The sequence below is a fragment of the Balearica regulorum genome, chromosome 1 (genome assembly GCF_011004875.1).
Source record: "Balearica regulorum gibbericeps isolate bBalReg1 chromosome 1, bBalReg1.pri, whole genome shotgun sequence".
In the NCBI taxonomy this organism is placed as follows: Eukaryota; Metazoa; Chordata; class Aves; order Gruiformes; family Gruidae; genus Balearica; species Balearica regulorum.
Window position 1 is genome coordinate 139,504,527 of NC_046184.1, and position 15,092 is coordinate 139,519,618.

At 35.9% G+C, this 15,092-nt stretch overlaps 1 protein-coding gene across 7 annotated transcripts in view; it reads right to left on the minus strand.

The window, feature by feature from the left end:
• The window catches only part of STS (steroid sulfatase), a 128,104-nt gene that overhangs the window by 91,163 nt on the left and 21,849 nt on the right, over nt 1-15,092 (minus strand). For 6 of the 7 annotated variants that reach the window (XM_075736237.1, XM_075736246.1, XM_075736290.1 and 3 more), the window contains 4 exons: nt 12,820-12,972; nt 11,087-11,208; nt 8,351-8,473; nt 2,284-2,707 (listed from right to left, as the gene is read on the minus strand). In XM_075736237.1, the coding sequence (XP_075592352.1) occupies nt 2,284-2,707; nt 8,351-8,473; nt 11,087-11,208; nt 12,820-12,972 (822 nt within the window). The remainder of the gene's footprint in view (nt 1-2,283; nt 2,708-8,350; nt 8,474-11,086; nt 11,209-12,819; nt 12,973-15,092) is intronic. The other variant, XM_075736272.1, reaches the window with a different exon arrangement.

Below are 15,092 nucleotides of genomic sequence, written 5' to 3' on the forward strand. Positions count from 1 at the left end.
AAGGCTCAAGAGAGACTGCTCACTGAAAGAAGTGGAATGACAAGAATGCTGTGGAGGAACCATGGCTTTCAAAAAACTGGTGGCCCTTCACTTAAGAGAGTCAGATGTCTGACAGCTGCTGCAACCTGGTTGCCTCTTGACAGCCATTCCCCTACAAATGGCCAAAGTCAGTAGACTAGTCATAAAAGCAGTGGTCTACTGGAGCACTGAATTGACAGGTATGAACTATATAATGCCAGTGTGTCAAAGTAAATATTGATTTTGTTGCTCACACTGATACATGGGACGGATCAGTTCAGTGAATATTAATCTAATTACTGCTATTCCCAGGAGCAAGTTTTATGGTTATATACTTTGCATGTGAATTCACTACAGGGCACAGTTAAGATTGCTTGAATGCCCTATTGCTTCTCAATACCTTAATGTGCTTGGATATTCTTTAATTTAACATTGACTCTGAATTTTCTGGGTTATAATTCTCACTGTAATTGCAGCATTCCTGTAACAAAGTTTATTGTAAATTACGAATATGTGCTACTAACCTTGACTTTAATTTAACATCACTTTTGTCTGGAAACTACGTTGAGAACTGGGGCCAAGAGCCCAGCTGACGTAAAGCCACTTACCTTGAGCTGAGTCAACTAAGCGATGTTGACTTAGATGATACGTTATTTTGACAGCTCTGAACACTAAGCTATACAGTAACACTGTGTACATTATGAATATTAACAAAGTTAAAAGAGTTTCTAGTTTTCTAGCACTGATTTACATTCTTGAACTCACCTGTTTTCCGGCTACCATTTTATTGTCATTGCACTGAAATCAATGAAACATTCAGTGATATCCAAAACATTATGAATCACTACAGGCACAGTACATACTTGCAAATCACTGAAGAATCTGCCAACATATAGTTAATGTACTCAAGAATCTTTTAAAATCACCCAAGGCTTGGACACTAAGCAAATAGCCTCTCAGCAATTCGTTTGTGTGTGTGCACTGGTAGTAAACAAAATACTTCACTGTTAAATTAGTTAGAATGTAGATGAGAAGGCATCTTTATATCACCATTGCCAAGAGGAAATAAAGATGTTTGAGTTTATTTATAAATACTCACGAGAATCTTGATTGTTGGGAAGACTTACTCACGTAAAGAAATTTGATATTAAAAAAAATATTATATTGTTATGATGAGATCGCTGCATCATATATTTACAATGATAGAAATGATAGAAAAATTGCAGTATGAGAGCTGGATTTTAGATAAACATTTTTTCTCACTAACAATCTTGATGACTACCGTATGCAGTCACTAAGTCTAGAAAAATTAGCCTCTGATTCTTTGCTATAAGTATTCATTCAGCAATGACACCATGTGAATGTATTCCCAGTGACTACCTGGTACATACTTTTCAGAATAGCAATTAAGAGTCTTTTTGTGTCTTAAAACATGTTTTTACTTTTGATTAACTATTTTTAGAAATGGTGCAACCTGTTTCAAAAGTGATGGAGAAAAATACTTTGGCATATTTTTCAAGAAGTAAAATGGATGGATTTTTGCTCCAAACCTATTGATTTATATTTCAGAATATACAAATGTATAATTTTATGATTCGATCTCATTAAAAGCCCTGTAGTGACAATTATGCCAAAATGAAGCTAACTTTCGCAAAACTGAAGAATGACTTAGGATGATTTTGTACATCCAATGTTTAGGTGACCCAATGTGATGGCTACTAAAAAATAATTGCTTTTAAAAAAACATTTATTTACTAACTTCTGTAAATCAACTATTTTAAAAATTAATCTGGCATAAAAGTGGAGGCATCTAAGATGACAGTATCTTAAAAAATTGGCCCTATGAATGCCATTTAATGGATGCATCAAATCAATGATGAACAGTTTCCCACTCCAGAAAAGTCATGGATTATGACTCTGCATTGTGCTTTCACATAATTAAGTCACATTACAAAAGATTTTTCATATTTCATGTTGCGTTAAATTCTCATGAATGGAAATCCTAAAAAAGTTAGATGTTTTTTGAAAAATTTTCCTGAAGCATGTAAACATAAACAGTTTTTGATTTTTATAGAGAAAATAATTACATACTCAAATTAAAAACCAGTCACTTTCACTAACAAGATTAACTTCAGCCATCTCTTAAGGAAAAAAATTATTATAATATATAATGACATATTTCTCATGCCCACAAGTTCACATTTTTTTGGAAGTATCGTCATTGTGAAATGCCAGCATTAACTTATAACACAGTTAGAAACCTACCTTCCTATAAACTGCACGGCTTCCTTTGTCAGTCTCTGAGTAAGGTTCTCATAGGACAGAGGTTGCTGGATAATCTGATGGTCCCTCATTAAGAAGCAGTTCAGGTGTCGAAAATGATAAAAGAAGAAGATCAAAACCACAAGTGAAATAGCGGTTATTAACAAGCAGTAACCCAACGCTTGGAAAGGTACTTTGAGGAGGCCAATGTACTGCGCTATTGCCAAAGAGACCAGGGTGATTCCAGCAATTTGGATTGGGATGACAAGGGATTTCTGAATGCCTTTTAAAAATACGCTGCCTTGGCCAGGTTTGCAGTCTCTAAAATTGGTCACGGTAAGCCCATAAAAGTAATCAAATCCATGACTGAGGGGGTGGTGACAGAAGTCATTACTGCTTTCACAGTTCATCCCAAGATGCCACTTTCCTACAAAGAGAAAAGGACAGGGAGTATTTTTGTAGTTAACTCGTCAAACTTATAATGTGTGCTATTCCAAACATGAAACTGTCGCTGTTTGACTGATAACCCCCCACCCCCAGCATTTATTGTGTGGATCCCTATTTTCAATCTAATCTTTCTTTATACCTTCATCAAAGACTTTGTTTCATGTCTGCCTCTGTTTTAGTTAGAAATAGTTTGGCAGAGATCCTTATGGAGACCATTAAATTCTGAGTGAGCTAGCAGGTCACTGAAGAGCAACAGAGCCCTAACAGATAGTTAACTTTGAAAATGAAGCCTTTGTGCGTGTGTAGTTAAGCAGTCATAAGAAAATACCATTTTGTAGCAGCTACTGATTTCTTAGGAAAAGCCAATATGGACTTATGAAATACCCTTTCTGAAATTTTTCTGGTATATCATTTACATTTGACCAGTTAAAAAAAAAAAAAGTAATAAATATTAAATAAATCAAGAATATAGTGAAATCACCAAGGTATTTATTATTTAAATGATTGCAAAATCTCTGAAATTGCCAAACTTCCTTCAATATATACATATGTGTATAGTGAGGGAGATTATTTATTATTTATATACATTGTATACACATAAATAAAACAGGAAAAAAACAGTGACAAGTAAATTACCACCAAATACTATCTCTCACAGCATTTTGTCTCACTAGGAAATCATTCTAACTGTGCAATAATGTTGGGCACTGACTGACACATGAAAACAGTGAGTTTGATTTGCATTATAGTAGCATAATCTATGTTCATGTTGATTACAAGTAAGTAAATAGACAATTCATTCCATGACTCAGGTACAATCCCTTATCATATGCTTATGCATCACTTAGTGCAACAGAGCTAACTGGTAGCTGTTATTTAAATTCAAACACATTACTAAAAATTCAAATTCAGTTAAGCCTATTGACATAAATTTTGGCTAGAGTCATGCTCTTTGGTCTCAGCAAGGAAATGTTTTGAATACCTGACAAAATGCAGCACCCCTGACAAAACAGATGACAATATATATTACTGGGCGGGACAAATTTTATTTATTTTTTTCTGAATCAAACACCTAAACATGACCAGCATAATTCAGGGGTTGTGATCTTAAAAAACAGACAATAAAAAATGCAAACCCAGTAACTCCTCAACCCCATAACAAAGTAATTTCAAATATTTTGTTCTAGAGACTTCAGGATACACAAAGTACATGAAAGGAATAAAGCATATATAGAATTTTCTCCTTTCCTGAAACATCCCAGCCTTTACACATTTCTAAGAGTCCCGATGCAGGCAGTCCTGAGCATCTACTGGGTCTAGAGAGCAGCATATTCATCCTGCACTTCTGCCTTTGGCAATGACAAATGTGGGTACTGTAGTACCAAAGAGGGTGAGGATGGGGGTCAGTTCTGATTTTTTGAAATAGTACCTAGAAAATGGGCTCAACGTCATTATTTTTCACAAACGATAGAATTAAGGAATGGGATGGGAATGTCATGTGCCTAAGTTCACTCATCAGCGAAGATGGAGAAAAATACCACAGAAATCTTGAGTCTAATTGAATGCTTAGCTGAGTGTCCAGTTGTCATATATCTCTTGATGGTCTTAGATTAGAAATAATTTCTGTATATCATAGAAGCAGGTATAAAAGTATTTTGAGGTCTTATGTGCCAGTGAAATGAAGGCCTCTACAGCCTTCTCATCCCATCAGAAGTTTTCCCACTTAGTGTCAGATGGCCCCTCACCTGAGGAGGTATTCTGCTTTCTGCAGGCAGAATGATGCGACTCACTACTTTTGATGTGGTCCAGTGAACATTATTGTGGCCAGTTACAAAAACAGAAATGCAGACCACTGTACTGAATTTTTAGATCTTATAATGGTGCCATAGCTCTGAATTTCATTCCCAGCAAGCATAGACACAGATTTTAGAAAATAAATGCTTCATGTTGTTCTCTTAGGTTTACATGACTCTCTTTATGGAATAATTGTAAAGCCAGACATGTAGCAAGGTGGCATTCAACAACTCCGATCAAGTTAGCTAACTGAAATAAAGGTAGAGGCTTATAATCACAAATATAAATGAACTTAAAGCTTTAATCTTTAATTTTTTGCTTTTATTTGTGAATCTCAAAGCACCTATAATTCAGTTAAAAAAAAAAAAAAAACCAAACATGAAAAAGAAATCCAAACAAATTAAACATATTGTCAAGGTCATTGATTATGACATAAAGACGTTTGTTTAAATCGGATCTCAATAAAACTAGACATTGCAAGCCAGGACAGAAGAATCTTGCAACAACAAATTAGGACAGGGGAAAATACAGGACCTATTTTTATCGAAAGGGTTTTAGCAAGCACAACAAATTGTTCAATGTCAAGATGAACTTGGGCCTCAAAAAAAGATTTGGACAGAAGCAACTTAAACCACACAAACCAGGGAGAAGGTTAGCTGGGGAAAGAAACAGAAGCACTGGCTCAAAATTTTATCGGCAGCTGTGACTGAAAGACACAATTGCCATTTTCAAGTGGCTGACGAGGTAGAGGGATTTGATAGGTCCTGCACTATTCTGGAAAAGTAAGTGATGACTAGGTCCACAATACATGTTTTTTTTCATTCTCTGTGACAATAACCCCTGCCTTGAGCCAGCGTTTCAACAGATTATTGTAATGTGCCTTACACTCTGGGGCCTTTCTGAATCTGAGCGCAGTGCAAAATGCTCTCACCTCTTTGCCAAGGGAAGCGTCATAGTATGGATACTTCACACAAGCACCATATGCATTTCAGCAGATTATACCAAGCTTCTGAGTGAAATTCATGCTGTTAATTGTAAATTATGAGTAACTTAATAGTTTGAGACCTAGGCTTTTTTCCCTTTCCTTTGGCCGCAATTAAGATTTCTGCAGAGCAAAAGCAATGCAATGTAAGGCAAATGGAAATGAGAGGCAAGAAACTTCATTTGGAACTCAGTTTTTCAGAACCCAGAATGTTGGAAAGGCTGCAAAAACCCATGTTTTCCCTCTACTTTTCCCTCAGATGGTTTAAAAGGGAGCAATCTGAAGACTGAGTTTTATATACTGATAGATTTCTTTTGGTATGTTTTTGTGCTCTGCACATAAACAGTAATTTGCAAGATGTAAACAAATATTTTATGTGCTCAAAGAAATGTATTTATATAAGATATACATAGCAATAATAATATAAAGTATATATGCATACATTATTAATACGGTCAGATTTTAAGCTGTTCTATTAATAACGGTTTTATTAATCCTACTTCATAGACTCAGACAATCTTGTATTTCTCACTACTGTGATGGTGTGTCCAAATACTTCAACACCTCATTCTGGAGGAAAGATACCAGTCCCAATTTAGCCATTAGTGTTTTAAACTTTGGAGATAAGTTACATAGGTGGATTTTAAACTTCTCTGGATGCTAGACAACACACTGGGTAACAGTAGTTAGGAAAATCTGACCTTTACTCAAGTGTAATTGAGTATAGCAGTAGTTAAAATAATACCCATCTACTTTCAGTGGAATTTTTGCATTATGAATAGCTATTTCCTACAAAACATCAACATTCCTTGCTACTCTCCAGGATCTTTAACTGGTAAAATATTACATATTAAATGAAGCTGCCTTTTTTAACGGTACTTGGTTTTCTTGCAGATCTTCTGACTGTCTCTTCCTGACAGATCTATTGGATGCCACCTTCTTTGTGTCACAAGGGAGAAACAATGAGGTAAAAAAGTGTATACATAAAATACATTTATAGCTAAAATATATTTAGGGATGTATCAGACACAAGGAAGCATATATTCAGAAGAGGGAAAAAAATTTAAAAAGAAAGGAAAATGCATTTAGGAAAGAAAAAATGGTCCTTAGAGAGTAAAGAGGAGAGAAACTTGGCAAAAAAAAGAAGTGACAGTACAGGCTTGAGGAACTGAAAGGCTTCAAATTACCCTTATGCCAATCCATCACTGGTGCAGGATTTGACAATTAATTGTTTGGGAACTGCTGAGTTAGACTGAACCAAGCAAAGACTCCCTGACCTAGACCGATATGATGTGATAAGAATACCAGCAGAGGCAGCAAATGGGCTGGTTGGGAATCAGAGTCTGTCTATCTTGTCTTCAAATCTACATAATTTTTCTTTTTGTCATTTACATATACTTTATCCTTAATTTTAATGCACTTCCTGATTTTTGGAAGCCTTCATTATACTCTAAGGATATGGTAATACTACATCTTATGGTTTCATAGCTATTATTCAGGCCACTTGGAAGAATTGTTCATTAACCATCATGGAGATAACTTCTGGAGATCTAAGTGGCAAGCTGTCATGCTGCAGTGAATGTAGTTAAAAAAAGAACATTAACTAGGTCAGCGTCAGAAAATGAGTATTTGTGTTACAGTACTTATTACAAACAGAAAAAATATTTTTTGCAGTCTTTAATTAAATATGGAGCAATATGAATTAATTCTACAATGAAAATGACAAATTATTAATGGCTTTTTTGCACTATGGTTCAAATACATCTGCACTAAATATACTTCTATTAAGATTCTCTTGTTTTCTGTTTTGAATCTGTCAGGACATGAAGGTATTTTATACTTTCCAAGAATGCGGTATAGCCAAGTAGGATTTTTTAGTTAGGAACATCAACATTGGTTACCTAAATAATATGGATATTTTTTGAACAGGGGTGTGAATTATTAGCCTTGCTAAACAGCCTGATTTTAAACAAAAATTACTCCCAAAATTGCATGTTTTTGTTACATTTTAAAATCCAACTGGGTGCATCAAGCTTCTAAAAGAATGTAAAAACATTGCAGTATGATGTTCTCTAAACAAATATTTCCTGGCAATTCCAGTGCAGAAATAAGCATTATTTAATACAAGTTGTGTTTCACAAAAATCTTCTCAAATGTAATGTGTGGAATAAGTCAGTGGCCAAATTAGGAAAAAAAAAATCACATTATTTACATGCTATACCTTTATGATATTCATTCCAATTCTGTTTAATATTCATCTGCTGGGATTCCTTTGATATTCCTTGATATTTATGCTGCAGTTAGTCGTCTGAACTATCTTTATAACGAGAGAGAAACACATTTTTGTATTAAACATCTACCACAGGATGAGATAAATTTCCTAGAAATGCCCATTTCTGTCTGGTGACTGAGAAGAGAATCCAGATGGTTAGCCCAGGTACTACATTACATTACCTAGTTTATGGATATTTGAAAATTGGTGAAATGAATCCCACCACTGTGCTGACTTGTACCCTGTGATCGATCCCCCACTGTCTTTCTGTTGTAATCAAACTCCTATTTATACTGAAAACTTTTTAAGAGCTTGACTAATTTTCAATTTGTTGATCGTGCTTCTTCAGTACCTCGCACAGAGAGACTATAACTGCACAAGTGAATTAGACATACTTACCTGATTAGTGTTTCACATATGCATGGGAATGTGCTCAGCTTTGTGCCAGAAGAATAAACTCATTATGCTGTGGGGGGAAAAAGCTTAATGCAGACCCTTAATAGCCTACATGGAAATCTAATGTTCTTTTGATTTAAATGAATGAAAAATAATGCTGTGTATGTATGCAATTTTACCTATTAGAGCTGTTGCATAACCTCTCTGCTTCAGGAGTTTGGAAAAAGTTATTTCTTCAGAAGGAAGTCCTCCAGAAGAGGCAGAAAATAAGAAGACACCAACTCGTGAGAAGGCAGCCATTCCTAAATACAATGAAAATGAATGAGACTTGGATAATATGCTGAAACAATTTTAATTTGTTCTTTCTGCATACAATTTTTTGCTTTAGGTGGTATCACTTAAATGACGTATTACCACCAGGTGCTAAACATTGCAAGTGGCAGATACAATAATCCATTTAGCTGAGCGAGGTCTTTTCTGTGTTGACAACAGAACTTGAGAAATGGAGAAAAAACTATCTGCTTATAACTGTGGGGCCAGCCATCACATAAAAAGCTGCATCCTCTTCTGTAGATGTTCTAAGGTACGACATACCTGAAAGAACTTGAGCTTGCATAATTCATTTTTCTCGTACACGGGGAAGGAATGGAGCTAAGGACTAAGCGAGATCACTCCCAAGTTCAACTCTCAGAACTTCCACTTTACTCATATGTGGTTTTCTACAAGCCTTTAAGGTTATTTGAGTTAAAGTAGGGCAGTCTTATGGCTGGGCATGTAAATATCATGAAGTCAGAAAAAGAGCAAGAGAGAGTCTGACTTTGGAAACAGGGTGACTAGGGCACTCAGCTTTGATGGGAGAGGACCAGTGCTCCAATGGCACGAAGACACATGACTCCATGTACACAGAATGCATTAAAGCTGCATCAGGTATCAGGTAACAAGACAACATCTAAATAAGGCACAGTAATTGCTATGTACTGAGAGTCTGAGGAACACAAACTTGAGCTTATACACTACTCTCAGGATGAGGAACTTGAGAGCTCGGGTTCATGAAAATTAGATTACTAGCATTCCAGATGAGAGCTGGCTCCGAGTATAGACAGACAGAACACAGAATATCTATGCAAATCTGTGCAGATGTATCTCCAGGAAGTCTGAATTATGCAACTGGATGATTGTAGTGCCAAAGTTACATGACTGATGTAGACAACCGGAATCTTCCCTCAGGTATCCCTTGTGGTTAGATGAGAAAAAAGACTCGTTAGACTGGTTTATTAGAGAGCTCAACCTACCCTTCAAATGTTGACTTCAGTTTTTCACCCCAGCTAGCTTTATTGATCAACAGTTTAGGTAGTTTTAGTCATATATACTATATCTATACTTTATTTAATATATATTTATTTATATTTATTTTATGTACTTTGATCTCTTGTAACTGAAATCAGTGTAATTCCCTTAAGCCACCTGAATGAAAGTAAGGAACCATGTTTGGGGTTTTTTTTTTTTCATTATTACCTTTCTCTGAGTTTGTGTCTCATCAAATACTGCATTTTGGAATGTTTTTCTTCAGCTCTATTAGCAGGAGTTTTACATTTCTAACACGTTTTTCCACATTGTGATTCTAGTATCTTCTATAATAATCCTTTACTAGTTCTTCACTGATGTTTGGAGGTAGTTCATATTTAGCTATTTCATAACGTAATTAAGACAAAGTTCAATTTTTGCACATATGTGGAAATGATTAGGTATGACTGAAAGTAGATCAGTTAAGAAAAAAATCAGTTCAAATGCTAAGTTTTCAGAAATAAGAACAAGGATCGTAATGGAAAGTGACCTGTGGCTTTACCTACAGTAAATATTAATAGCAATATAGCTGTAACAGGTATATAAAATTTTCCTTTGCAGCTGAATGTAATGGAAAATTTAGCAAGTTATATTAGCTGGCACTTTAGCAGAAGCTTGTTACTTGATTTGAATGAGCACGAACATATCAAGTAGGCTCCAGAGTCTTGCTTTGCTTTCATTCCCAGAAGCAAGGACAGGATGTTTTATCACTAATGAACAAGTGATCTGATTAATGTATAATGATCCTTGCTAAAAATGATGTTAAGGGAATATTAAAGTTGCATGGCTAAGCACTGAGGGGCTCAGTCCCAGCACACTAAAATAAACAGACTGGATCTTTACTGACTCAAATGGGCTTTGAATCAGGTACTTTAAAAGTAAGAGAAGTTATTAAATGCATGTATGCATAGGATACTTAACACTGTGCATGGGTAGATATGGAACAAAAATACTTAGTAAGAAGGAAGATTTTTTGTTTTGCTTTTTTCTTCCCAGCTCTAAGGGCTGCTGGAATACCTTAATGAACTGTCCTTTCCCCTTCCCCTGAAAAAAATAACAGTTTGTCTAAACCAAAAGGTTTTCTAGAAACAGAAATGGCTGAGCAGAAGGATTTACACTGCGTTCTTCCATTGCGTCTTTCTAGATGCATCTCTGTGATGCTCAACACTGAGGCTGCCCACCAACATCCAGGGAGCAGCCTGAATGCAACTGTGGAGGGAGGCAAAGAGCCCACAGCCATTCGGACAGTGGGGGAAGTCAATGGAATTTGGCTGCATCTTCCATTAAATAAACACAATCAGATTTTTTTCTCAGTATTTTTTAAAAAATCTTTTTCTCATTTAAAAAAAAAAAAAATCTTTATTTTTGTGTTAAAACTTCTGAAATGTGAGAATTTCCCATATATATAGAAGATTTCAAATGCTGACCAACTCTATTGAGCTTGATTAGTCACTGAAATGAATACCTAACCTGGAATGATAAAGATATCAAGAAAGGCCAGAAAAAAACTGCTAGAGTTTACTGCAAATAAAATATGATATTTATATATAAATAAAGTAATGGGACTTTACCTGATCTGATAGGATATCGCCCTGTCAGGAAAGCTGCCCTGCTTGGAGTACAAAGTGGAGATGCTGCTATATGCTGAGTAAGGGTCACTCCTTCCTCTGCTAACCTGTCAATATTAGGCGTTCTGGAAAAATATAAGCAGGGGAAAAAAAAAAAAAAAAAAAAAGAATACACAAAGATGATTATTTGGAAATGAGCATGGTGAGATCAAGGCATCAGAGGCAAAAACTATCAGGAAAATCAAGTTAAGACTTACTGTATGCAAGTTATCAAAACCATGGCGGTGTTGCAATTCTAAATACTATTGTGTCAAGTATTTTTACATTAGTTGTCAACACTGAACTGAGACACTGTGGCATTGTGCCAAAAATCTTTTTCCTCACCCAAAGCTACTCTTCATGTCCAGTACTAAACTGTGACACCTGGACGTGTTGTATTGCAACCCTTTTTAATGCATTCCTTGATCCAGAACTGTAACTTTGCTACTTACACAGCCTTTCTGCTTCAGCAATGGGGAGAGACTGGAGAAAGGTTGTGCTTCCTGACCCCCTACTTGGTGTCACTTCTCGCTTTCCCCTGCAAAAGTTTTTTGGGCTAGGGGTAATGTTGTGCGATGGTATCAGTTATTAGCAGACATTCAAATGGTCATGACTCTGCGTTAGTCTCTATATTAACGATGTTTACATGTCCGACATGACGATGTCTGCAATATTATATCCAGGAGCACATCCCAGTTTCTATATCTGCATGGGAAACTTGTCTGTGACCTGGCTCATCATGCAGATAAAAATTGGTTCCTGCAGGAAGAAATCCTGTGCCCTTGGTTCTGTAGAAAGAAAACTAGGAAAGCAGACTGGCCAGGAGATACAGCATGCTCCATAGGTCCCTGACCTATTCTGAATTGTCACATAAAAGAACATAGTTCCTGAAGCAGTTCTGGCCCTTGGGAGAGGAGTGATCCAAGCATCAGTGTTGCATATACTTTTTTCCTGTTTAAAACTAGAAGCTGTAACTTGAGTGATTTTTGTTGAGTCTGAGTTACAAGGGAGTTTTTACTTCCAACTAACTTCAGCAGGACGAAGAGTATTTAACATTTGACAGGACAATGCTTTTAGTCTGAACATTTTATTTAACTTGATCAAAGACTTTGCACCACTGAAACACGATGACTAGGTACAACCTGTGCTGTTTACATAACCACCATACCTTAAGCTGGTAGGAAGGATCATACTGGGGAACACCACTGAATAACTCAGGTATATTAAAATTTGTTTTAATGAATTTTTTGGCTACAGCATAGAGGTAAATGAAGGGGAAAAAAAATCAGCAATATATTTCCAATTGGTTAGTGGCAAGCTTGTCTCAAATCACAAGTGCTTCAAAATATGCTTAATACATAGTATTTGGGTCATGTATATTTTAAAGAAAATTTTTAATTACACTTTGCTTCTCTAGACCTACCCTTATTTGGTTGGTTGCTCAATTCTCTGTTTATGATGAAACTTTTCAACAGGATAAATACATCAGATAAGTCTTTTTTTCTTATTAGGTAAAGAAAACAAAGATTGAACATTCTATTCTCTGGAAAGGTTATTAACTTTGGTTACTTATAAAGAATCACTAATCTAATCTCTGAATTTTTGGGGGTTTTTAACTGTACAAATCTAAAAAACTAATATATAAAAACCTAAATATATAAAAATAACTAAACAGTAATAAAAAAGTATCATCATACCTTAAGGTTCTGTTCCCATAACATCCCAGGTCTCCAATACCAAGATCATCAGCCATCAGTAAAATGACATTGGGATTTGAAACATGGTGGGTACTGACACTGTTTATGGCACACTGGCAAATTATTAGAAATAAAATGAGTCTCATCTTCTTCCTGGTGTGTCAGAACAGGTGGAGAACATAATAGATAAAGACCTTTTTTTTTTAAATTATTTGACTGTTAATTTAATTTAGACCTATTATTGCCCTGGATTGTATAGTAGAAGAGAAAAAGGAAATTAGATTGTATATTTTTATTTGGCTTTTTTTCTGAAGAGGGTTTTTTTACATTATTTTCTCTGTCATATTTTTCAAAAATAAAAATGCATCTTTTAGTATATAGCTAATCTTTCCTTCCACACCTTTACACAGATGAAGCCTTTAAATAACAATGAACAAAGAACTAGTGACAATACTTTTGCATACACAGATGCACTACACAGTAGTAAATCATGAGAGCAAATAAGGCGCTTTTTTTTGTCGTTGTTCTTTAGGTATAAATGTGATTTGAGGAATACAGAAACTGAAATCATTTAGGATGAAAATTTCCAAGGTTCATTGCAGAAAAAAACTTAATCAATTCTGCTACTGAATTAAATGACTGAATTTCCCTTCAGCAAGGGAAAAACATGATACTCGAGTCTCTGGACAGGATTAAGTATAATGGCAAAGGGGATGAAGATATGCACTGCCAAATTATTGAAAGAAATGTGTAAGAAAAAGCTCTTCACAAACGTTTTAAATATCAGGGCCTATAGCAAAATTATGTAAAAATATTTGATATTGTATCACAATGCTCTATAAACAATGCTCATGCTATATCCAACTTAAAAGAGGAAGAAGATTGTATTGTACACAATACTACATACCATCACGTTTTTGTGATAAAAGCAGTGTCTATTTGCAGATGTGCACGCTATGAATGCTATTTTACCCAAACAGGGATGCGTCAAATCTCTGTTTTAAGTGGCATTGACTATGCTCTGGCTGAAATTGAGTGCCTCTAGAATGTGATGGACTGTGCCAGGTATACATATCAAAAAAGAACAAAGACTCTCTCTATTTTGCCCTTAGTAACACTCTCTTCTTTTCGAGATGCAGGCAGCCTTTTTCAAATGCAGATGAGGCATGAGTCATACCTGCACTCCGGATTATGCTGGGACAAGAAGGAAAGCAGAGGAAACCAAGATTGAGGCAGAAATTTGAAAATGAAAGAGTAGGAAAAGGAAGTGGAAACAAGAATTTCCAGAGATAATGGGCACAGCAGGTCAAGAAAGAAAAAACTTGTAAATCAGTGAGTTATGGTAGATAAAAGTAAATGGAAAGAAGATAAAGAAGCCAGAACTGGAAGAACTGGTACAGACACTAGACATCAAGGGAGAGAGATTCATAAATCAGTGAGGTGTGGTGGGTAAAAGTATCTGTAGAGAAGATGAAGTAGTCAGAACTGGAAGAGTTTGGACTGACTTGAATACAGAGGAAGAAGGCAAGCTTGAGATCCAGCTGGAATGAGAACTGCAGGTTGAAATGAGGCGAAATGGTAGAGTTTAAGAAACTGGAAGGGATAGTATGACAGCGGACAGGAAAACAAATTGAGGAAAAGAGGTGAGAGAACTGGGAGTGTCTGGGATGAGAGAGCTGAGGAGTTATGATTAAGGCAGATGAAGGGAACTGATGGGAAAGGAAAGCCTGTGCAGATAAGACTTGGGACTGACACAAGTGAGAAGAGATCAAGATAGCAGGGATCAGCCAAGACAGACTGGGACTTCTGATTCCCAACTTTCATTATTGCCATTCTGTCAGAAAGTATAGGTGCAAAGAGGATTTTAACTCTTTTAGTGCTTGTTCACAGATAAAACACTAATAAGTATATTAGTTGATATTTACTGCTTAGCATACACTTTATAACCCATTGACCTCACTTTGATGACAACAGTTCTGGTTTAGATTTCTGCTGACAACACCTAAAGATCTCAGCCTTATCACTGCAGCAACAGATTGTTACCTGGTTCGCTTCATGGGAAGCAATATACTTCGTTCCAGACATGGAAAATATATACACAAAAAACCTAAAACACTAAACACCATTCTGCTTGGTGGGATGCATCTAACAAACCCTTCATCAAATTACCGTAGTAATGAAGCTGTGTAGCACCTGCCACAGTGCAAACTTTTAATCTCCGCAGTAGATTTACCTTTCTTCCCTGAAAGGATAGACAAGCGTGACTTGCTTCC